Source organism: Sorex fumeus, unplaced genomic scaffold (genome assembly GCF_029834395.1).
Source record: "Sorex fumeus unplaced genomic scaffold, SorFum_2.1 ptg000265l, whole genome shotgun sequence".
Taxonomy (NCBI): domain Eukaryota; kingdom Metazoa; phylum Chordata; class Mammalia; order Eulipotyphla; family Soricidae; genus Sorex; species Sorex fumeus.
Window position 1 is genome coordinate 19,456,084 of NW_026606322.1, and position 25,717 is coordinate 19,481,800.

Below are 25,717 nucleotides of genomic sequence, written 5' to 3' on the forward strand. Positions count from 1 at the left end.
TAATGAAGACTTGTTTTGGAAACTAGGTTTTTATCTCAAAAATTCTATCATATCTGATGCACTCATTGAATAAGTTTTATTTAGCTTAATTTGACCAATTTTCACGTTATCTCAGATGATAAAAATCAGTATTGTTATCAGAAAATTTGAAGAACTTATTTTGGTTCAAGAAAATTTTATGTATTTGATCACTGTATAATTGAAATCCAAGCACAAAAATTTGTAAGTCTACAACTGTACCTCATGGTGTTTCACTAATAAAAATTTAAAAAAAAAAAGAAAATTTTATGTTCTGGGGCTGGAGTGATAGTACAGCAGGAAGGCATTTGTCTTGCACACGCCTGACCCGGGTTCGATTCCCAGTATCCCGTATGGTCCCCTGAGTAATTCCTGAGTGCAAAACCAGGAGTAACCCCTGAGCATTGGCGGGTGTGACCCAAAAGAGCAAAAAAAAAAAAGGTTAACAGTGGTATATTATTGCAGTTATTTTTTTTAGGATTATTTGACCTCTACTTTCATTTTCATTTGTTTTTGTTTGTTTTGTTGACAAGGCCACACCTGGCCATACTCATGGCATACTCCTGGAGTACTCAAGGTTCATTCCTGGCAACACAGGAGGAACCATATGGGATACTAGTGATAGAACCCTGGTCAGCTGCATACTGGCCATAGTACCCAGGCCAGCTGCATACAGGGCAAACACTTACCTGCTGTATGATCTCTCTTTGCCCTTTGTTTTCATATTTGGAAAGGTAAAACCTTTAAGGTATAGTCACATTGTTTTAAAAGCAAATCAACAACAACAAAAATAAACATATAGCTCATCTCTCAGATCAGACATTCAAGATCACTGTTTTCCTTTGATCTATTATCATTTGTACATATCCTATAGATAGAAAAGTAAGCAAAAACATGAATTACTCTCTTGTTCTATATCTTACACATTTGTTCTTTGTTGTATAAGAATTCATATAATATACTCAATTCAGTTAATACTAATGCCTGATTATTTAACATTAAACCTGTGTTTATTTTTCCAGAAAATATTAAATATTTTCTAATCTAATTAAAATATTAGAAAGTTGGGAGATGAAGTCACAAGTAGATCTTAGCAGACTGAAAAACTGAATGAGATATCTTTTTATTCTATTTGAGCAGCTCCTGGACTAACCTTTGTATCCATTTTAATATTCTGAAAAGGAGGATTTCTAGTTCGGTCTTTCTCTTAGCTAAGAATTTATAAAAATCAGTTGGGGATCAATGTCTGGTAACTGATGTGGGGTGACTTACCCAGAGATTCCTTTTTGTGTGTGAATTTTCCCAGTCCAGGCTGGCAGTGCTTGGGGCAATACAAGGTTCTGAGCTGGGGGATTGCTGCAGATGGAGTTTAGTAGATCATGTGGTGCCAGGGATTGAACCAGGGTCACATGAAAAAAGGTGCCTCACCACCCCCCTGCCCCACACATTGTCTCTCTAGATCCCAGAGATACTTTTGGTAGTTGAAAGCTAATAGGTCTTGTTAGAGGATGGACACGTGGCTGAGAGTCTAGACACACCCTTACTCTCACCTAGACCTATTTCAGGTTTGCTTCAGAAGATTAGTAAAATGCCTTACTATGGCATTTTTTTTGTTTATTGTCAAAAAATAGGAAAATGAAAAGAAAAAAAAGCTACTACTAATCTGATTATAGAGACTAGTCTTGATTATGGCGGTGTATGCACATTTTCTCCTAGTATGTGACCTTCTTTGGTTTTGTTTTTGGGTCGAACGTGGCTTACTAATGCCTGTGTACTCAAGGGACACTCACTCATACCTGGCACCGTATGTGCCAGGGATCAAAATTGGCTTGGCTGTATACCAAATACTATCTCTTTGGTCCTGAATTTTTGATTTGTAATAGAACAGATTACACTGTATGTATTGCTTTGTTATCCTGCTTTATTTGCCTCTTTCATGGCATATACATGCATACTTGCACATATTGTTAAGTTTATCAGATTATAGCAAAAAATAAGAATTGTTAGGCAATTAATCAACATGTTTTGATGTTTAAAAAAATAGAATGCTATAACATTTTGGAGTATACCTCCATGCTTCTTTATGTGTACAAATCTGACCATACCCACCACCCAAGTTTTTGTGCTATCAGATCCCAAAATGGTCTTTGTCTTTGCTCTGCATCTCTCACTTTTTCCCATCTGCCTGTGGGTTAATTATATATTTTTATATGCTCCAGTCATTTTTAATACAATTTATTTTGGGTCCAGAGAAAGAGACAGAGTAAAACTATTAATGTTAGCTTGTTTCCACTAGTAACACTCATGAGCATCAAGGCGATGACTTACCTCTTTCCTCTTTCTGTGGTTTGTCTTTCACTTGCTCACTCCAGTAACACAAGGTCGAAATGGGACAAAGATAAGGTATATTTTGAAAGCCAAAAAGAGGAAGTCAACTGCTGAAGAGCAAGTAGTGTGATGGGGAACTATGTGATGCTTCCTCAGAAAGTATGACAGATGTATTCAATATACTTTAATTTTGGAAAATACATGAGGGATATAGCATTAATTTCCTTTAGCTTGCTCACATTATGTTTTGTCATTCACAAGGAATATTTTTAAATGAGAGGGAAGAGAGCTTTAGAATTCACAGAACAAAGATTTTTAAAATATTTAATGTCAAAATCCAGATTTTATTTTTTACTAACCACTGAAGCAGCTTTTGTCAAATTCCCTTCTGTCAAGGCCTGTAAACTTGTTGTCTTTCAATGTAGTATTTATGAAAGCTTTTAAAATTCTGCTTCTGGGGGTTAAAGAGATAGTACAGTGAGTAGAATACTTGTGCAGGGCTGACTCTGGTCAGAGTCAGAGCCCTACATGCCTTTTAGAAGTGATCTCCGAGCACAGAGCTAAGAGTAAATCCTGAGCACTGCCAGGTGGGGCCTCCAAACAAAAATAAAACAAATAAAATACTGATTCTGTCTCTGTTTATAATCACTGCTTTAAGTCTAGGGATCCTTTCATATGTACAGTCCACCAAGTATTTTTATGGATCTTGAAATAATCACTTATTGTCTATCAAAGAGACTGTGTTAGGAGTATAAGTGTAAGGAAGGTTCTTCTATAACAAAAACTTTTGCTGGTAGAGGTGAAATGCAATATTGAATAGAAAATCACCATAATATTACTCCTCAGAGAAATCTTTGTGCTGTGGTAGGTAATGTGAAATGCTAAGGTGATATGAATTGTGGTATGAATTGCCTTTAACAGCCTGATAGACACTTCTGAGTTATTTATAATCATACTTTTCCTTTGCTGTAAAGTTTAAATAATTGTCATTAAATTTTATTTGATATTCTTTAGTTGAATATCTTAAGGTAAGTTTTATTATAGTCATTTTTGTCAACAAATGGCTGTCAGAGTCTGATGGGATTTCAAACTCCAAATGAATGACTGCATTCAACTTTGAGGTTATCTAATCACTAATTCCCTGTGGCTTTACTGTACTTAGCCATTTACGGATCCACATTTTCATCATCCTTCTAGATGTTTGAATTCACATATCTTTTACTGATTATCTCTCACCGTTTATCCCCACTTCATTGTTCGATACACTTGGAGATCTCTAAGCCCCCAAAGTAGGGTTGTCTCACCTTTATTTTTGAATCATCGGAGCCTAGACCAAGACTGTAATAGACAGTTAAGATTTATTGAGGAGTTACAACAATCACCATGACAAGTATAAAATTATCATTTTATCCTAATGATAAATATGTTCATCACTTTAATGAACAGTGTTATTCCACGGAGAAAGGAAGGCAGACAACTATGATAAATATGTATACTTATCAGAAAGTGCAGATAGACTTTTGTTTAAAATGAGGTTCATGTACATGCCTTTTATTTACCTTTATAGCAACTCAGGGCTGGAGCGATAGCACAGCGGTAAGGCGTTTGCCTTGCACGCAGCCAACATGGCCGACCCGAGTTCGATTCCTCCGCCCCTCTCGGAGAGCCCGGCAAGCTACCGAGAGTATCTCGCCCGCACGGCAGAGCCTGGCAAGCTCCCCGTGACGTATTCGATATGTCAGACACAGTAACAACAAAGTCTCCAATGGAGACATTACAGGGCCCGCTCGAGCAAATCGACGATCAACGGGAGGACCGTGATAGCAACTCAGTGAGAAAGACATTTTTATTACAAGTTTGATGAAAGGAGGGAACAGATTCAGAGAGAGAGAGAGAGAGAGAGAGAGAGAGAGAGAGAGAGATTCAGTAACTTGCTCAAGATTGGGAACTAAATAAGAATAGTGACACAGTATTCTCCACTTCATGGCCACAATCTTTAACACAGGATAGCTATTTTGTTGTTGTTGTTGTTGTTGTTGTTGTTGTTAAGTTTTTCTGGGTCGCACCCACCTTGCTTAGACTTTACTCCTGATTTGGTGTTCAAAGATTACGCCTGTGGTTCTAAGGATATGGTAGACCATATGTGATGCCAGAGATCGAACCTGGGTCTGCAAGGTTAAAGATAAGATCCCAGTATTATCTCACTTGCCTTAGGATAGCTATGTTGTTAATACTTCCTAGAACTGTTAAAAGGTTTTGTATTTGCATAAGATTACATATAATATATTTAATGTTTGAGTTATTTTTAAGGCATTTATAAATTGTCCATTAAAACTATTTTAGGAGGTCACAGATAGTACAGTATATAGGGCACTTCCCTTGTCTTTGGCTGAACCAAGTTCAGTCTCTGGAACCACGTATGTTTCCCAGAGTACTTCTAGTAGTGGTCCCTGAGCAAAGAGCTAGGAGCAAATCCAGAGTCCCACTCCTTGTGACCCCCAAACTAAAATAATTTTGTTTTTGGAAGGCACATATAAAACTCTGAGAGTAGTACTCTTAGTTTCAGGGATAAATGTATTGCTCTTAATAGATCACTGTAGGCAACACAAGTGTTTGTGGAAGTGGCTGAAACCGGATGGTGTGAACAGTGTGGGGGCGTATTCTGAAATGAACTGGGGGTGAGGGCTAGTTGTTGGTAGCCTCTGTGCAGTAGAGGGACACTTTTGATTTGTTTACTTAAAGAGGTAGATTTCCTGAGGACACTAAATTCATTTCTGAACCGTTGGTAGTAGGCTAAGTGAGTTTGGAAAGCTTCATTATAAACAGATCAAAGATTGCCCAGGCTGCTTCTTCCTACTCACAAAACTCTGGAATGGTCCCCATGGCCACTTTGTGGGTAAATGATATTCTGTAACAAAGAAAAGAGGCATTATATGGTGCAGTTTTGAACTGATATAATCTGCTAAATTCCTTTTTAAGATACCAGTTTGGTATCTAATAAATAACATGGGACAGCTTGAAAAATTGTCTCACTGCTTGGATTAAAGACATAGTTTCTGTACACTAAGACATGAAATACCAGAGTCTTCATTGGTATTTGGACTGCAAAGATCTGCTTAGTATTCCCTTGAAAGTACGGACAGTGTTGAGGGTTTGGGCAGGGTGAATGAGTAAGATCCAGTTTTATGGCTCCTTTGGTATTCCTAAGCAGGAGAAATGAAACACAAGGCTTCAGTCAGCCTGATGTCCTCACTGTCTTAGGAATCAACTAAATCTCAAGGTCAGAAACAGTGCAGAGTAACCTTAAATCCATCATCGAAGGCTCTGCATCAGAAATAGTGAGTGGAAATTGGTATTTTACTGGATGTCTCCTTTTTAAGTGCCACTGTTTGTATTCTTTTACTTGCTGCCTTACTTTTTATGTCAAATTTGTTTCACCTTGTAAAGATTATGACAGACATGTTCTAGCTTTTAAATGTGAGAATTGAATTATTAATAGTTTGTGAATAAAAAAGTGATCTCCCATTTTCTTCTACCCAGAAGCAGCACATTCTCACAAAACTTGGACTGTATGTATATCAACTATCATTTTCACTAATTCAGCAAAAAAAAAAGCCTTTTATTTCTTCTTGATTTAAGACACAGCTGTTTCTTTAATGGAGAAAATGCAAGAATTACTTATGATCTAATTAGATTACATTCTTTTTGCCTTTCATATTCAGTGAAAGCTGCTAATCAAATCTTGGTATTCTTAATTCATTCATCATATTTTATTCATCAAGTCAAGTTGTCAGTAGCTGGTGGATTGTCCCTACCATTGTATATTGAAAGAACTCATTCGTGTTATATTTTACAATCCCATGATTTATAATAAGTATATTCAAAGGTAGGCTTGTATACTTCTGCAGCAAATTGTATTTCCCTTCAGTTTCCTTATAATGGTATCTATTGCCTCCTTAAGAATGAGACGGGTCCTCAGAAACATTGTCTTCATGAGACTCAGCTGTAGTCCGACCTTTCCGCAAAATGTATTTCATAAATAAGGCAAAACATTAAAAGAAAGTCATTTTCTGTGATAATATAAGTGATATTGAGTAGATTTGATATCTCTCTCCTTCATTTCAAAATGAGACTGTAATGGCAGTCAATTTCTTATTTCCATTTTAAAATTATTTGGGGGAGCCATACTGGTGATGCTAGGGCTTACTCCTGACTTTGTATTCACAGGGATTACACTGGCAGTTTTCAGGGGACCATGTAAGGTGGAGGGAATGCAAAGAGGGGTGTGAGGGGGTGGGGAGTCATGTGCAAAGCCAGCATCCTGTGTCCTGTTCTGTCTCTCCAACTTTATAAATCAATCTCTTGAATGATAAATTCCTAAAACCATCATTTACATTATGTGTGGTATATATAACTTTAAAAATTGGATATAAATGTCATGGATATATAACTGTTTTGACGGGTGAAAATAAATTAATTGAAACTTGAATTCACTTCTACTGATTAGTCTTATTTGAGCTTCTTTAAAGATTATATGTCTTTCTTATTTTCAGTTTATATAAAAAGCCAGTACCAATGTAGGATCTGCATTCAGGAAAAAAATTGCCTTTAAAAATATTTTATATAGTTATTTTATAACTAAAGAGTGATTATTTAGGGGCTAGTGATTGCTAGAACTTCCAAGGTATACTTTTTAAAAGATAAAATGTTAAATTTTTGTGAAAGTTTAGTGTCGTCTTAGCCAGTGGATCATATATCCAAGATGGATAATCTTGGCATTGTGCTTTAGATTTTAGATCTAACAAATAGTAAACATTTGGATATGATTAAAGAACAAAGAAACAAGGGAATGGAGAGCAACCAATTCAGAAAATAAGGAACAGTTGGTTTACCCTAATTATAGCCATCTTGATTTTTCTTCTCCTGTATGTATCAATTGGAAGGTTAGTGGAAAATTAACTCTGTAGCCTAATTATTGAAATAAATTTGTTACAGATTTTCTAAAGCAACTGTATGCTTTTCCTTACACTCAAATTTCAAAAGTCAGTTACGTTTTGCCTTGGCCACAATTCTTTCCTTTGATATATAGTTCAGCAGTTCACTTTCATTTCCTAAGCCTGAGTTTCTTATATCTGCCATCATCTAAATGAGTATGTGTTGACATAAATGAGAAGATGAAAGATTCAACTAATTAAAGAAGTCTTACATTTGAATTAGGCTGAGTTGTGTGCAAGAATGTCTGGATCTAAGAAAATGATGGTGCATTTTGTGTAACTATAATGATTTTGCAATTTTCATATTGTTGCTAGTTAGACACAGAAATGAGACCAAATTATGAGCCCTCTGGTGTTTTTTTTTTAATATATATAGAACTCATAGTAAAGATTTTTAAAATGTTGCCTTTATAAAGTTTTTTAACAGGTGCTTATTGTGCAATTTTTCATATGTGAAATATTTTTGCCAGAACCTGAACCTTCATGGACATTGTTATGTTCTTTATTTCAATTTTTTAAAACATTATAGGAACAATGATTTATAGTACGTTAGTGATGGAGTTTCACACATACAGTTTTCCAGTTCCAATACCACACCATTCACCCGAGTGTCCCTCTGCATCAGCCTGCTCTATCCTGCAGTCACCCTACCTTCCCATTTTCCACTGTGGCAAAGTTGCTTCTATAGACTTGTTTTTAGGCTCTGTTGGGTTTGGCCATTTGTTATTTCCTTACTTTTTTTCTCTTTGCCACATATCAGAGAGGACATTCTGTATCTGTCCCTCTCCTCTCTTACGCCTTTTATCATTATACTCTCCCAATCCATCTGTGTAGCAGCAAATTGCATGATTTCATCTTTTCTTATAGCTGAGATATATACCATTCTGTCTAGACAGCAGCACAGTTTCTTCACCCAGTCATCTGTTCTTGTAGAATTTAGTTGTTTTTAGATTTGGGTTATTGTGACTAGTGCTACAATAAAAGAAAGACTGCGCGTACCTTTTCTGAATAATTTTTGTGACTTTGGGGTAAAGTAAGTAAGTAAGTAAAGGCCCTCCCGTTGTTCGTCGATTTGCTCGAGCGGGCCCAGTAACGTCTCCATTGGAGACTTTGTTGTTACTGTGTCTGGCATATCGAATACGTCACGGGGAGCTTGCGAGGCTCTTCCGTGCAGGCGAGATACTCTTGGTAGCTTGCCGGGCTCTCAGAGAGGGGCGGGGGAATCGAACTTTGGGGTAGATAACAAAAAAGTGGAATTGCTGGATCATATGGAAGATTAAATCTTAGCTTTTTGTGCCCATCTTGTTTTCCAAGGAGATTGGACCAGTAGATGTTCCCACCAGCAGTGGGTGAGGATTTCTTTTCTTGCATATTCATGCTAATAGTGATATTTTTTGTTGTTGTTCTTAATTTCTGATGTATGCCTGCTGCATTAGTGTAAAGTGATATTGTTTTAATTTGCATTTCTTTGTTCACAAGGGATGCACCTGAATGTCTTCTTTTGTTGTTGTTGTTGTTGTTGTTGTTTTTGAGCGACACCAAGAGGTACTAAATACTAATGATATTCAAATTTGAAAAGAAGCCTGTCACTAATTGCATTGACATGATACTAAGAAAACCCTTATAGATTTTCCAAAAAAAAACTCTAGAAATAATAAAGTTTTACAGTAGGCTATGTAATCAACATGCAGAAATTTATAGCATTTTTGTATGCAAAAAAAATTAGATATGGAAATTTTAAAACTCACACATTTACAACTGCATCTCAAAAACAAAATAAAAACCAAATATCTGGGAATCGGCCTAAGTAAAGATGTAGAAAACTTATACAAAGGAACTATGTAAGTTACTACTAAAAAAAAAAAAGGAAAGAGTGGGATTGGAGCAATAGTACAGGGGGTAGGGCATTTGCGTTGCACTGCTGACTTCTGGAGCATGGTCTTCTCCACCTCTACCTATGGATCAGCAGATTGCCTGACTTCATCTTTTCTTAAGACTGAGTACTATGCCATTGTGTGCATGTCCTATAGTTTCTTTCTACAGTTTTCTGTTCATGAGTACTGGGTGTGATAGCACAGTGGGTAGGGCGTTTGCCTTGCATGAGGCCTACCAGGCCGACCAGGCCAACCCGGCCAACCCAGCTGACCCGGCCGACCCAGGTGCAATTCCTCCGCCCCTCTCAGCAAGCTACCGAGAGTATCTTGCCCTCATGGCAAAGCCTGGCAAGCTACCTGTGATATATTCAGTATGCCAAACACAGTAACTAATGTCATAATGTAGACTTTACTGGACCCGCTCGAGTCAAATCGACGAACAACGGGAGGACAGTGACAGTGAGTACTGGGTTGTTTTCATATTTTGACTACGTGAATAGTGCTGCAGTAAACATAGGAGAGTAAATGCTTTTTCTGCATTATGTTTTTGAACCCTATTTCAATAATTGGGATTGTGGATCATAAGGAAGGTCAATTCGTAATTCTTTGATGTGTCCACATTGTTTCCAAAGGGGTCAAAACAGGTAACATTCCCACCAGCAGTGAATGAGGGTGCCTTTTCCCCTGCATCTACACCGACACTGGTTGTTTTTCTTCTTTTTGATGTATGCCAATCATTTTTAAATTATGGAATGGTAGACCATACTGAGTAGGAAGAATAGTGATGATACGATTGTTTTAAAATATCAAATGTGTCTTAAATAATATAAGTACTTTCAGAATTTAATATGGACATTAGAATTGGTAGGACACCTGCATCATTTTCCTTCTTTGTTCATTTGTTTCCTTGCAGTACCATGGTACTTTTTTCTTTCTGTGTTGAGGACAGTAGGTTTCTGCTGTTGCTTAGATGCCTGAGGCTTTCTTAGAATGATACTAGGTCTAGTTGTGCATGCCTGGAGGTTTGTATTTGTGAATAGTACTTCTGTTCTTATGCCTGCTGATGCTACTCAGACCTTGGTGCTTGGTGTCTACCAGGACCACATCCATTAGTGGCTGTGGAGCCTTGTAGTTCATGCAGTGCCACCGATCAGACTTAGGACCTTAAGCATGAATGATTCTGTTCCACCTCTTAGAACCATCCACCTAATGCTAATACTTTCTTTTCTTTGTTTTGGATGGAGTGGTTGGGCTGTCCCCAGGGATGTATGGACTACTCCTGGCCCTTTGCTCAGGGGTCATCACTGGCATGCAGTGATAAAATGCTGACTGGGGGGATAGAATTTATGTTGAATGCATGCAGGGCAAGTACCTTCTTCCCTGTATTTTTCTGCAGCCCCTAAATGTTTTCTTTCTTTAAATACAAATTTGTTCATGCATTTTAATCTTTTCACTCAATTTTTGATGAAAAATTTCTAATAATAATAGATTTTAATGGGTGGGGCACATAGATTTTCGTATGGAATTAGTGATAACTTATTTTTATCAGAAGCTGATTTTTAGATGGGGCTTGTAAATATTTGACCGAAACTTGGTTCTGTGCTCCAGATGTCTGTCATTTCCCAACTAAACTCTTTCATTCTGTATAACACTATTTCCTTCTGTCAACTTCTGTTATTTTTTGCTGTGGTTAACCTAGATTTATAGCAATAGTTCTACTCCATACTTTTATATATAGTTTTGTACTGTATGGGATCTTTATTCCCTTCCTCTCCACCATTATCTCTACTTTAGACCTATCATCATCTGTCAAATAACAATGTAATCTTCCTAGATTCTCCACTTTTCTTTGTTGTGGAGCTGCTGATTGTAACCAGGACTTCATATGTATAAAGCATATACTCTACCACTGAACCCCATACCATGCCTGTAAAAAAAATCCCATCTTCCTCTGAGAATAGGAAATAGTCACATTTGTATTTTGTGTTAAGCATAAATGTTTAAATATTTTTAGGTGTCCGTTCTCGTTAAGCTCAAGAGATTATGTTGTTCATTTTTAAATGATGATATGAGTATAAAAGTGAAAGATTTGAGAATATAAATGAATGGTTTTATGAATACTAATTTTAAGTATTATTAGTGAGATTTGTGATCAGTCATCAGGTCTAAGTGGATAGTGTACATGATTGCATTGTTCATATTATATATTCCCAGTATATTTATATGCACATGTATATCTGTTTTTCTCTATAGGCGAAATCTCACAAAACTGTCCCTTATCTTCAGTCATATGCTAGCAGAAATAAAAGCAATCTTTCCCAATGGTCAATTCCAGGGAGATAACTTTCGGATCACAAAAGCAGATGCTGCTGAATTCTGGAGAAAGTTTTTTGGGGACAAGTAAGTAAAAGTCCATTGATTGTTGATATTCATTGTTGAATGACCCAGTCTTGCATTAAATGTAGATGATATCGATTTTGTTTTGAGAATGGATTTGATTGTTTTCGTAAGTGCTCATTGTTATCAGGAGGCAAATGTATTCTTAAGTCACCTTTCCCTTTTGATGAGGGAGCACCTCAGCATGTCCTTAAATGCAGGCAGACCCCAGGCTGATGGGCCAGTAGGACTTTCCTTGCATGCAGCTGACCAGGTTTGATCCCTGTCATTCCATTTGCCCTCTAGGAGTAATCCCTTTCCTCATAGCCAGAAGTAATCACAAATCACTGCTGCGTGTTGTCACTCCCCCCATCCTCCAGGAGCCAAAGTAAAGTCCTGGCTGAGGGTTAAAGACATAAAGCATGATAGGTTGCACCTATGTTATTTTTATCTTAAATTTATGTCTGTGTTCACACATTAACAGATAAAATAAGATATACAAATATTTTATCACTATTGGCAGTGTTAATCCTTAATATGTTGAATTAAATATAATATTGAACTCCCTTGTTTTTTTTTTTCTTTTTTGGGTCACACATGGTGATGCTCAGGGGTTACTCCTGTCTCTGCACTCAGGAATCACTCCTGAAGGTTCTTGGGGGTACCATATGGGATACTGGGAATTGAACCTGGGTCGTCCACTTGCAAGGCAAACTACCTGCTGTACTATGGTTCCAGTCCCCGAACTCCCTTGGTTTTGGTCTTTACAAAAGTGATATTTATTTTTTAGCTACCACCAGCATAGAATATAAAGCAATACATATTTTACTAGTCATCATTTCTTAAAGTTATTTATTTTTTTTGGTGGAGGGGGTCTCCCAGACTGCTCAGAGAGCCAGAACACCTGATGATCTGTATCAGGTACTGTATCACACACCTGGTGATACTTCACCAACTAAACCTGGGTTCAGTGCTTGGGACTGAAGCTATAAAACTGCTCAGGACCTGCATGCCTGGGACTACAATAGCTGTTAGTGTTTGTTAGTGTTTGGAGAGTCCTCCAGGGTTATGCCTGGCAGTTCTCAGAGCATTGTAATGCTGAGGATTGTACCATGTTACATACTCCCCTGGCCCCTGCACTAATTCATTATCTGTTAACGCTATTACTTCCCTCCCTCTTTCTTTCCCCTCCCCCCCTTTTTTGTTGTTGTTGTTAAGCTGATCAGTGGTTGCACATTTAGTTGTGTTACTTGCTGGAGGTTGCACGTTGGAATACAAATATTACATCGTTGCAGTGCTCATAGAGTCACACACTTTAGTTTTGGTTCTCACAGACACACTTCTGGAAATGTGGAGATTGTGCATTTTGTTTTAGTATTGAAGACTGCAGACAGCAGCGAGCTGGGATTGCACTTGGCTTGTGAGGTGGCCTTGGGTATTTAATTAGCAGCCACATACCTACAAGACATGCATTCTAATACCCAGTTGTCCCTGGGCCCACCTTATTCATACTTCTTTAACTTTGAAAATATTGAAGCCTTGGGCTGGAGAGATAGTACAGGAGGTAAGAAACTTTCCTTGCATTCAGCCGATTCCAGTTCATTCTTTGAGCACTAGCAAGAATGACAACTGAGCTCACTGGTTATGGCCCAGTCACCCCTCCCCCCAAAAAAGAACCTCAAAAAAAGAAAAGAAAAGAAAAGAAAATGTTGAAGCCCTTTCTGCACTTAAAAATAGGTGCAACTATCTTATTAAAATATTGAAGCTTTTCCCCCACATACTTGGATTTATTTTTAGTCATTTAATAGGGAAATCCCATGATTTCCAAAATGCCTTTAACATGGGCATTTTGAAGTTGCAGTTTATAACATTTGTATATTCATTCATAAAAAAGGGTTAAGTTTAACAAAAAGTTTCATTCTCATTCAAATTAGAACATGCAGTCAGAAGTATGCTACTGAAATATTTGTGGATGTGAGAAAGCACAACGTATTGACAAGTTCTAAGAGTAAGAAATGAGAAAATTTTTTGAAGCTACAGCTTGTATATTAGCACTACAAATCTAATGCAAACAGTTGGTACCCCTCACAATAAACACATTTTTTTACAATGTACAGAAGAATATAGGGCAAATTGTGGTATTTCTTTTGGGAAACCAAACATTCTGGCGAGTTATAAAGTTGATTTCTCATCAAAGGTCAGTAAAAATGGAAATATTACTCATTTATTTTGAAGAAATGTGTTTATTTTATTGGTTTCTAAAGCCACAGAGAATTATGCATTTGAGACATCTTTATTTGCATTTATTTCTAACTGTAGACATGAAGGGGCTGAAACTTTTGTTTAACTGTTACATGAATGAAATCACTACTAAGTTTGGTAGGGGGATTCTTGAAATAGTAGCAAAATATTCTTCCTACCTCTCAAATCCTGTTACTTTAATGACTGTCTTTACTTACTTGAGAAAGATGCTTAATTTTCCTTAACATGCTTTTTTGTAGAGGAGAGCCAAATTAATGTTTCTTCTACAACTCGGTCATATTTATATAATCATTAAAACTAGTGATTGTTTTATTAGATCTAGGAAAGAACCATATTTATATTTTCGGATTTTCACTTTGCAGTTCCATGATATTTCATTGAATGAATAAACAAATGAGTGATACAACCTTTCAAAAAGTTGAATTCTTTTTTCTTCCTAATGTTCTAGTAATACCAGTTCTTATTTTTATTGAACAGTTTTCCATGGAAACATTCCTGCCATTCATCTCCCTACATGTTGAGGCCATGTGAGAATGCTTTCCTTTAAATGAACCATTGTCTTTAAACATGAAAGTGGTATAGCTTCCAAAAACAGAGCAGTTGGGAGGACATTTTGGAAAGAGCCAGTCACGTCTTGATTTTTATAAAGTAGCTTTAATTTAAGGAATGTGACTACTGTTTTTTTTCTCTCTAAAAGTAACTGTAGACAAGAATGAAATACTAAAATCAAATTAAAATTGAGATAATGCTATTTTTCAAAGAAGCTTAGAGACCATATAAAGGCAGTCTTAGGATTCAGACTCATAAATAGAGCCAGAAATCTCTGTGTGACATACCTAATGCCTCCTTTCTGTGCCTGTCAGCCTGTTTGCAGTGTTGTCTCTGCTCCTCTCTGCTCCCTTTCGTGTCTTCCTGTCTAAGAGGTGCTGCTTGTCAGTAGCTCTAAGGGAGTCAATAACGTTAAAAGCGTCATAGTCAACTAAGCTCTGCATCTGTTAGATTTTCTTGCCAATTGGCTGTTTCAATCATTGGGTTTTTTTTTCTTTTTTCCCCCCACTTTTCTGTCTTAGTCTGATCATTGTTTGATGGTAGAAGTATGTGAGGATGGAGAAATAACTTATTGCACGCATGTGTTTTTAGTGAATCCCCCAAATTAGACTAATACCAAACTGAATTTACTCTCCAGATGAGTAATTCATAATCCATAGATATTTGTCATATGGCTCAAAAATGTGCCCTTGCCTGGTTAAGAAAGAAAATTTCAAGAGCCATCAATGTTATTGGTCTGTGGCTCACTCCTTTAATCGAGTCAGTTAGCTGTGCCTTTTCTACTCAGGCTTAACACTTCTTGAAATAAGGAGGTTTAGATAAGCCTTTTGAAGCAAACTATAAAAACTAGAGAAGATTGAAAGTTCTAAGTTCCTTTGTGTGTGTGTCTGTGTGTGTGTGTGGGGGGGGGGGGTGGGCCATACCAGTAGTGCTTAGCAGGGATCACTCCTGAATGTGTTCACCACATATGGTGTAAGGGATGGAGGATGGAGTCAGGATCAGCCACATGCAAGGCAAGCGCCTTACTCCTCTGCTTTCTCTCCAACCTCTCACAGTTGAAAGTACTTAGTGAATGACAAGGGGGTGGGGGTGGAGAGAGTGATCAGGCTTAAGAGAAAGCATGGGTATTTCCAAGGTGGGAGTGGGGTACAGGGAGGGGAAACCCCACTATAATTCTAGTTCTAGTCTTTAACTTGAAGGTAAAGTTTCCCTGAATTTCTGTAATAGCTTTCCAGTTGGACTACCTGCTTTTAGGGAAAAAAACTGTGAGAGCTCTTAAAGTCAGAACTATTATTCTCTCTCTCTCTCTCTCTCTCTCTCTCTCTCTCTCTCTCTCTCTCTCTCTCTCTCTCTCTCCCTCCCTCCCTCCCTCCTTTTAATTTTGGCCTGAGGTAATTCTATAAATAGTGATTCTAAGAGAAAGTTTTAAAATCCCCAATGTTTTAGAAATTGTTCTTTTTTTCTTTTTGACCCCTTTAACTTTATGTCCTCATCCACGGCTCTTAGACTCAAAGAAACCAGCTACTCAGCATTCTTCTTCTTCCCTAAAGTGCTGCTTGCTGCCTTTTATCCCCACTTCCTGCATTATCTTTGTTTACCTCTGTTGCACTCGCTGCTGCTGGGAAAACCGGTCTCCCATGTCCTAAGCAGTGTTGCCACTTGGAAGTTTTCCTTAACTTCCCTAATTTAAAGTGGAATTCCCCACTCAGTGCTTCCAGGTCCCTGTGTTCACAACCATCACACCAGTAATGGATTGCAATGAACTGCTTAGGCGTTTGCATTTGCAATAGACTAGAAAGATCCCTTGAAAGCAGGGAGCATGCCTTACTGGATTTTGTCTCTTAGGGCCTGGCACATTTCCTGGAAAATGTAGGTACCAGTAAATGATAACTGACTGAACAGTTAAATGATGCCTATTTCTTTCTTCAAAATTTTCAGTTACTTTAATATATGAACAGTGGCTTTTTTTTTCTCTCCCTCTTCTAGACCAAATTCAGTGGTTTACAGGGGCCACAGATTTGTTTCAGGATTTCCCAGTATTGCAGGGGCCCAGGCAGTCTTGGGGATTAAACCCCGCGCTTCCATCCCTTCTCCCTCTACTGAGCTATCTCTCAGGCCCCACATGGTCTTTCTTTAAATCATTAGTTTCTTCAGTTTTGCTCCGTTGGTTGTCTCCCTGTGTCTTATATTCTTTTCTCCCATTCCAGAATTTTGATACCCTTTTTTTCCAGTGTAATCTAGAAGGCTCCTTTTTGTGTTTTTATTTTCTCATTTACATCTTCAAGGCTAATTACTCCATGCTTTTTGTTTCATTTATGTTTAACTTTGTGAACATTTGTTTAATATGTGGACGTTTCATACTTGCTAAAGAAGCACTGTGTTCACTTTTTCTTCATAAATTGGTGAGAATACACATTTATTTGTCATTAAATGTCAAAATGTGTTTCATGCTTTCACATACACTAACTACCTTTTCTTAATAATCTTTAAACCTTGTCCTTTAATTAGTCACTTAGGTAGACTATCTTTATAACAGATACTAAATAATCGTTGAGTGAATTCATAATGTGTTTTTCTAGCATTTAAAGTTTTCTCTTCCTTTATTTATGACACATTTTCAGTCCAATTGGTTTATTTGCCTATTTTCTGATAAGTCAGCAATTATAAATCTTTTTTCATAATTGTTCTTTTCACTTGAAGGTTTTTGTAATCTCTGACATCAAAGTTTTTGCTAATCCCTCAAAGCTTATCTGCTTCCCTTACTATTACTAGATAGTACTCTTAAATCCCTTTACATTTTTACATTTTGTTTACCACCGCTAGCTACTATTTTTATTATTTTATTAAAATCAACTTTTTTTTTTAGTTTTCTGACTTCTCATTATACTATCAGCTCCGTGAAATCAGACTTAATTATTCATCTTTGCAGTAGGTCAGGAGCACAAAGGCTTTGATTTATGTTTTTATAAACTGTTCATTGAATTAAAGTAAGTTGAGAAATAGGAGACACAGCCCAAATTTGCCTGCTTGATAGGGATTCGACATGCTTAGACATGCAGCTGATTTACCTAGAGATCTAACTGACATTTACACACTTTGTGACTTTGGGCAGCATCTGTTTAATTTCTTCATGCATCAATTTCTTTATCTATAAAATGAGTTGATGATAATACTAACCATTCTCTAAGGGTTGTTGTGATCATGAAGAAATTTAATTCTGACTGACTGTGTTTGTCCTGTGGTAAGCACTAATTGTCGATGAATTTGCCAATGTAAATCATTCATCTTGCTGAAAGCTAAATGAGTGTATTTATTTTTATTTTTTTAGTTAGGATAATTTTCAACTTTATGGTGGGGAATCTCAGAATCTGTAGAAATCTAAAAGCAAAATCCAAAATGTGTGGGGAAAAGTTTAAATTATGTGTAAACCTATTTTAAAGACACTATCCTGCTCACCATGGAAAAGAATAATCTATTTTTAGGTCAGTTCAGTGCCTTTACCTTTGATTTCCTGGGAAAATGATAGGGACCTTCTTTGTTTTCTTGCCTTTACCTTTCACTTTTAGTAAGAGACAAGGCACGATGGTTTCTTTACCTTTTCAGTGAATGACATACATGTTTTTCTTGTATAATAAGTAGATCAATTTTCCTTTTAGTCAAAGAAAAGGAAACTCGTACATTTGATTAAAGGAGGGCCTAGACATTAAGAAATTAAGAATTTTAAAGGGAATTGAAAAAACTGGAGAGAAAGAAAAGAACTAAAATAGAACTAAAGACATTCCTGCTAAGGGCCGGAGTGATAATACAGTGGGTAAGTTCCTTGCTTTGCACACGGCTAACCCAGGTTCGATACCTTTCACCACATATGATATCCTGAACCCTGCCATGAGTGATTCCTGAGCACATAACCAGGACTAAGACAGCTCGGTGTGACCAAAAAAAAAAAAAAAAAAACTAAGATACTGCTGCTTAATATTTTTATTAGTAGACAACTCCTAGTGGTGTCTGCTTAAAAAAATCAAATTAAACCAAAGTATCTTTATGTTAATAGGGTAAACAAAAATGTAAGTCTTTATGGTTCAACTCAAGGTAAGAAGATACTCCACAGAGGAAATAACTGAAATTTAATTTTCCAGATTTAACAAGTATGTATTCAAATTAGGAAAGACAGCACATACAAAGATGATAAATATTTTAAATCCATTTTGGGCCCATTAGTAAAGTTCCCAAGGTGTGTCACAATGCCATGTTAATTATTTGCTCTAAAGTGGAGAGAGGAGCACACAGACTTCTAAGAAGAGCTGGTGGGCTTCATTTACGTTCATTAGAAGCACAGAAGACAATTCAGTGGGAAATGCTATTAGTGGAATTGAATTGCTATGGAATCCAAAGAAAGACACAGTATCTTTAATATTATGTGAATAGTGTTCATTTTCCTTTTCTTGTTGGTTTTTTTTCTTCTCTTTAGTCTGATTCCCTTTAGTAAGTGACATTTATTTCAGTAAAATCACCATGGTTTCACTTCTGTTTCTCATCCTTGAAGTCTGCTGTCACTAGAACCAGAGTGCTACTTTGAAAAATGAGTAAAATTTATCTAAGTTCACAAAATTTCTAACCCATGATAATGGTTTCATTAGCTTATATTGATTAATGATACATGATGAGGATGCTTGTGTCACTGTAAATAAATTATATGTGGATTATATGTGAGCCATTTTTTTTTAATTTATTGAATCACCGTGAGAACAGTTACAAAGCTTCAGGTTTAAGTCTCGGTCATACGATGATCAAGCACCCATCCCTTCACCAGTGCATATTTTCCACCACCAAGAACCCCAGTACACCCCCCATCCCACCCCTCCCCCTGCCTTTGAGGCAGATGATTTCACTGAACTCTCTCTCTACTTTGATTATATTCATTATTTCAACAAAAGATGCACCATTTTATTTGGAATTTTCCCCTAACAATCAGACCTGCTGAAATGGCATCATGAAATAATTTGTTTTCTGTTGGTGGTTATGAAGAGCATATGATGTTGCACAGCCGCTATTGTGGCCAAGCGATTTTGGATTTCTGATATTTTACTAATTAAGTCTGGAGGGATTTCTGCCAAAAGCCACATAGTTCCAAGATTGGTTTGTGTGACTCTGGGGCCATGGCCGTGCCAGAGAGCCGCTCATGGGGGGCAACTCGTGGTCTCAGCAGGGCAGGAAGGATGTGCTGTTTCTGCCCCCCATCCCATGAGGCCACAGTTGCCCCGTCACCGCCGGCTGATACCTAGCTGTCCAATAGGCTCTGAGGCAGCGACCACCGTGCTGCCTGGTATGGGGGGAGGGCGAAGGGACAGGCACCCTTTCCCTCCTGGGGGAGGGGGGAACACAACGCCGTAGCTTACTGCATAGTTCATTCACATTTCTGCCAAAAGCTGCTGGGTTCCTAATTAGGTACGTGTGCCTCTGGGGCCAGGGCCATGCCTGAGAGCTGCTCAAGAGGGTCAACTCGTGGTCTCGGCGGGGGCGGGAAGAGTGGAACCGTCTCTTATCCAAAACACTTATTGGTAGAAATTGAATCTCTATAAATAGCAAGTGGTGGTTTATGATCCCCTAGAGTAGGTTCCCTGACTCAGGTCCAGAGTTCTTAAATGATTGTTCTCTTTCATGCATTGTGCATGTCTTTGTCTGTCAACTTCTTTCTTATGCACAGCTGGACATTTGAAGTCTATTGGCAGGAACCTGAAGGGCAATGAGGATGCTCTGGGTGGATTTTTAAAAAGTCACATTTGAATTTCAGGTGGTGTACTTTTGCTGAAGTTTAGCTAATGATTTTGTGCGGTGCTTTCCAAAACCATTTGAGTATGTGAGGGCTATCTGGCTGTGATATCTGTCACCTCATTGATCGCCAGGGTTGATTCGACTGATCTGGCCTGCTAAGCTTGTGTCCCCTTCCTCCCTCACTGCTCCATGTGCATCCTTCCTGAAGCAGCATGTTCGATTGAGGAGGACGGCCATCCCCCAATAGAGATGGACCAATCTTTGGTCAAGGGGATAGAGTAGCTGTGCTTCCCAGCTAGAATCTTCAAACAAGCCATTTGATTGTATTAATAATTACTGACTAAGTTTTGTCTCTTTCTCTTTATATATAATGTATATTTATATACATATATGTGTATAATCCATATTTACTATTCATGCAAAATTTGTGTTCTCATATATAATATGACTCTAGGAAGTATAGTATAAATTAAAGAGTTGACATAAAAATGCAAATAAAATTTTGGGGGAGAGGTTCAGGGCCACAACCCAGCTATACTCTAGAGCTACTCCTGGCTCTGTGTTTGAGGACCATATGTGGTGCTGGGGATCAATCTGAGGACAGTTCATGTAATGCAAACATTTTAAATCCTGTACTATCTCTTTAGTCCCAACAAGTAGTTTAAAAGCTTCTATACAGATCAGATAGAGAAACAATTAATAAAAAAATCCTATCAAGGAAGAAAATCCCACACAATAAATCTGTTAAAACGTGAATGTTTAATATATTTATATATAAATTAATTCCCAAAATGCAATAAGAAAACAACTTCATGAAAAAATGCAGAGAATAGTCAAATAGACATCTCAACTGACCCTCCAGGACATTAAAAATGCTCAGTATTACTTATTACTAGGGAAACACAAGTCAAACACTGATATATTACCACATACCATTCAGAATGGACTCTAATATAAAAGACATTGACAACATGTACATTTTCTTACTTTTGTTAGGAATCTAAGTTGGTCCAGCCTCTGTGGAAAGTAGTATGGACATTTCATAAATGTTTTAAAAATATATCTCCCATATGATTTAGCAATTCTACTTCTAGGTGGCGTATGAACTCAAAAACACTAATTTCAAAGATTGATGCACATCTACATTCAATGCAGCATAGTCTGAGTAGTCAAAACGCAGATGCAAGCCAAGTTTCTAATGACAGATACGTGGCTAAAGAAGTTTCAGTACATATACACAGTGGAGTAGTGCTCAGCTTTAAGAAATAGTGAACTCTTGCTTTTCCATGGGTGGAACTGAAGGGGATCTAACTGAGGGAATTATGTCAGAAAAAGAAAGATAGGACCTGGATGACTTCACGTATTTGTAAGATAAAGAGAAACAGAGCAGAGACAAAAGCAAACACTTCAACTCTGACCACAGAAATGAAGTCACTAGGAGGTGACAAAAAGGGGACAGGGTTTCTGTGAACTGTGGTAAAAGGTTATTGTTTCTTTGGCGTGACTATGTCCTGTGGTAGCATATATTTTGAAAAGGTATGACATAGAATTCCTAAAACATGTGGTCTCAATAACCAGTGCTGCATCAATTAAACAAACAAACCAAAAATGTGCAGAAGGTAGATGAACCAAATAAAACTACAGGAATATCTGTCTAGATAAAGGCTTAAAATATTTCATTAGGTGTAGTAAAAGTACACTTATAATTTGTTCTCCTTTAAAAAGTTCTTCCAATTTTCTTTATACCCAATGTATCTGTTATAAAAAGTCAAAGTTCTGATTTTCCAGTATGCACTAAATAGGTATGTTGAGAGTTTGGGATGTTTTAATAGGTGCATGGACTTTGGCTGGACACTGAAGAGATTTACTAATATAGTCTATTACTTTCAATCTGGCCCCAACACCAGATTGAAGGTAAATCACAGACAGCCACAGTAGGAGGCAGAGTTCTAAAATTGATATTTCTGGGCTTCAAAATTCTAAAATTATGACCTTGTCATCTGAAGTTTAACCTTTATTTATCCAAATTTTGGCTGGTTCTGTTACTTTCTCATCTTGAAGTCATTTGGGTTTCTTGTTTTGGTTTTGGTGTTGATGTGTTTTATCTACTAAAACAAGAAAATTAACAGCATTCATGTCATTTTTTTCTAAGGTATTGTTTCCTGGAAATTTTAAATACTAATCATTCCAGAAACTTTCAGCAACATTTTTTTCCTCATATGTCATTAAAAAGCTGTCCTGTATAAGACTCCTTGTTTTTTAAAAACAAAATATTCTTTCATTTCTTCTCAAAGCTTATCAGTTTTGATTCATTTAAACCTACTTTTAACACATTGCTTCCAGCACATAGAACCACTGGGTCATATTTTGATGCCACACTGAACAGACTTACTGTCAAATATATATAATAGATATTTAAATGTGTTTAAAAAAAGAAGAAAGAACCCTGTCATGTATACAGTTGAAGATTAGTTTGCTTACTGATAATTTAAAAACATTAATTTCTTCTTGTGGAAAGAAAGTAGGATTTATTTAATGGACACATTAAATGGTGAAATACGCAAATTATAGAACCAGCCACAACATGTTAAGCCACTTTTATTCTTTCTCATAATTTCTTATATTTTTAATTTCCATACAGATATATATAAAGCCTGACAGTTTTGGAATTGTTGTAATATTAATGATTCATGACATCATTCTAAATGTTAGGTTTATTTCAAAATAATTTGAAATAAAAGTGCTTGTTACTCAAAAAGGAACTAGATAAGCAAATATTCATATGAGTGATAGGGCTGGAGCGATAGCACAGCGGTAGGGCGTTTGCCTTGCACGCAGCCAACATGGCCAACGCGAGTTCGATTCCTCCACCCCTCTCGGAGAGCCCGGCAAGCTACCCAGAGTATTCGATATGCCAGACACAGTAACAACAAAGTCTCCAATGGAGATGTTACTGGGCCCGCTCGAGCAAATCGACGATCAACGGGAGGGCCTTTACCTTTACCTTTATGAGTGATATCTTACAAAATATTTGCTAATATGTTCTTTGATTAATGTTCTGTTTTTTTAATTTCCTGAATGTATTTTCCCTTCTCAGATAGATATTTTGCCTTGGTAGGTAAAAAGAAATATTTTCTTCCTTTGGAGTAAGGAGAATGTTTGCCTTTTATAATGTAAGACAGAGCATGTAAGAGATAAAAGACAGAGGTAATATTTTTGTACAGATTAAAAGATTGGCGTGTTTATTTCCAATCATAAATTGACCAGGGATCCCAGAAGATGGGTTCCTGTGGTTTGGAAGTGCTAGTCTGGCATGCTAGAGTTAATGAGTTCAAACTCCGGTACTGCTGCATGTGCTTGTGCCGTACTGATTACTCAGGTAGTCAGGGTAGTTCCCACTGTTTGCGTTTGCCATCAAGAAGGAACCCGGAAAAATGGCTAAGTGACCACAAGGACACATAGTCAAATTTTAGAGCTGCCTGTAAGAAGAGAAAGGGCCTAGAGGATGGCTGCATGGTGTAGAAAGCAGCAAAGACAAATATGAGGTCCTGAACTTATTAATCTGCAAAAATACAAGTGCCACGGTGATCAGGATCACATCACAGTCCAGGGTCCCTGACATGGAGGAAAGAAAGTTTGTGCTCCTTTAGCTCTAGAAACCTAGTTACAATCTGTCACTGTGTACAGATGTCCCTTCTTTGTGTCACGGTATAAGAATAAGGTCAGAGAGCAAGCTCTTTCAAGAATACATTGAGACTGACTGTTGTTCTTCCTGTGCATAACAGATTCCTTTAGCTCTGACCCAAAAACCGTGTGTGGTTGGATAGCATTCGTGAAACTGTGATAGGATAACTTACTGTGATAGGCCAACTTTTCAGTCTGTGAGTAATTTGGGATCTCAGATTCTATAGTTCTTTAGAAAAATGTTCTCCTACAAGAGAAATTTTTTGTGTCTTAAAAGCAAAAATAAGTCTTAAACTAAAGATACATTCAATTTATTTTTCATTAACATGTTACCAATGATTTGTATTTCTCCTTTTTCCTATTTTGTTGATGATCAATACTAAATAACTCTTCCTTTTGTAGCTTTGCCTTGCTTTATTATTCTCTAATCATTAGTAGTTTTTTGTATGTGGTTCTTCCTGTGAGAATTAGAAATGTTGAAAGTATTATTTCTCTTGCATCTAGTTAATTTTAGATGTAGCAGATGTCACCCAATTGCCTGTTACCTAAATAATCTGTAGAGAGAGCTAATGAAGAATTTTGTTTTACTGTTGACTTTTTTAGTAAGACAGTTTAGAATCTTAATGTTTAAAAGAAGGTCATTTTAAAGCTTTACCCAAGCTCCTTTGTGACTGGGTTTTCTAATTTTATGATATATAATTTCCAAATTTTATTTAATTTGACCACAACATATAAAAGATACCTTATGATGATCCATAAATTATGTCATATGTATTGTAAACCTAACAAATATCAGTGACTTTTCAAAGACATTTGTGCATCAGAAAAGAAAAATCAACTGTTCTTTGTTTTAGTCCAGAATATTTTTGTTTTATCTACAGTGGCAAATAAATATTGGAACTAAAAATGGAATTTTGACATGTTTTATGAATTGCTGCAGCTCATCTTCCTATTGCTTTCTAACAGTAAAGCTTATTTTCAGAGACAAATGGAACTATATGCCGAATAATCACAGATAAAATAAACTTACATATAGTATATCATATTGAAAAGTTTTGTTGTGAGATTCAAATGAAGCTTCAAATACATCATGAATAAAGTTGGAAAATAAGTAATACCTTAAATACCAGTCTGTTTTTATTTTTTATTCATCTTATATTAAAGGTATTTGACTCTAGATTTAAGTGTCAGGATGTGAAAGAGATGACACTGTTAAAGAGAAGTAATTTTATACATATATCCAAATTATTCTAAGCTTTTATGATAAATGAAAATGTCTAAGTACTCAAGTGTCTGTCTATTTTATTTTTTCCTCACTTATGAGAAAAAATGGTTATATCTTTTTAAAAATCACCTCTGTAACAATAGAACCTTTGCATTCCTGATGAATTGTATTGGTACCATTTCGTCAGATTAGTTTTATATGTTCTTTTTATGGTTGTTGAAAACGTTTTGCTTCCCCCTACCCTTAATGTTTGAAATACTAAAACAATAATAACCTGAAGGAATAGCTGTATAAAATAGCAACACTTAGGAATCATTCATAATAAAAAAATCAATACATGTAAAATGTCACGGCCAGAACCAGAGAGAGTACAGGGTTTTAGGTGCTTGCCTTTCGGGTCGTCCTGGTTAGATTTCTAAGTGGTCCCTGAGCAAAGAGCTGTGAAAGAACTGATTGCTTTACATTATTGATTGTACCAATTTATTATGTTAGAAATGAAGTTTTACAGTGATGTAGATATTTGGGGAATGCTTCTAGGAAGGGGTTGGGAACATCCGCAGTGGTGCTCCTGGCTTTTTGCATGTGATCAGCCAGGTTCTGATCCTGGGGGTGCTGGGGGATCATATGCAGTGCCA

The 25,717-nt window shown here is 36.9% G+C and overlaps 1 protein-coding gene across 1 annotated transcript in view; it reads left to right on the forward strand.

The window, feature by feature from the left end:
* CBLB (Cbl proto-oncogene B) overlaps positions 1-25,717 on the forward strand; it is a 224,038-nt gene that overhangs the window by 90,969 nt on the left and 107,352 nt on the right. The window contains exon 4 of the mRNA XM_056109396.1: positions 11,468-11,614. Coding sequence (XP_055965371.1) covers positions 11,468-11,614 — 147 coding nt within the window. The remainder of the gene's footprint in view (positions 1-11,467; positions 11,615-25,717) is intronic.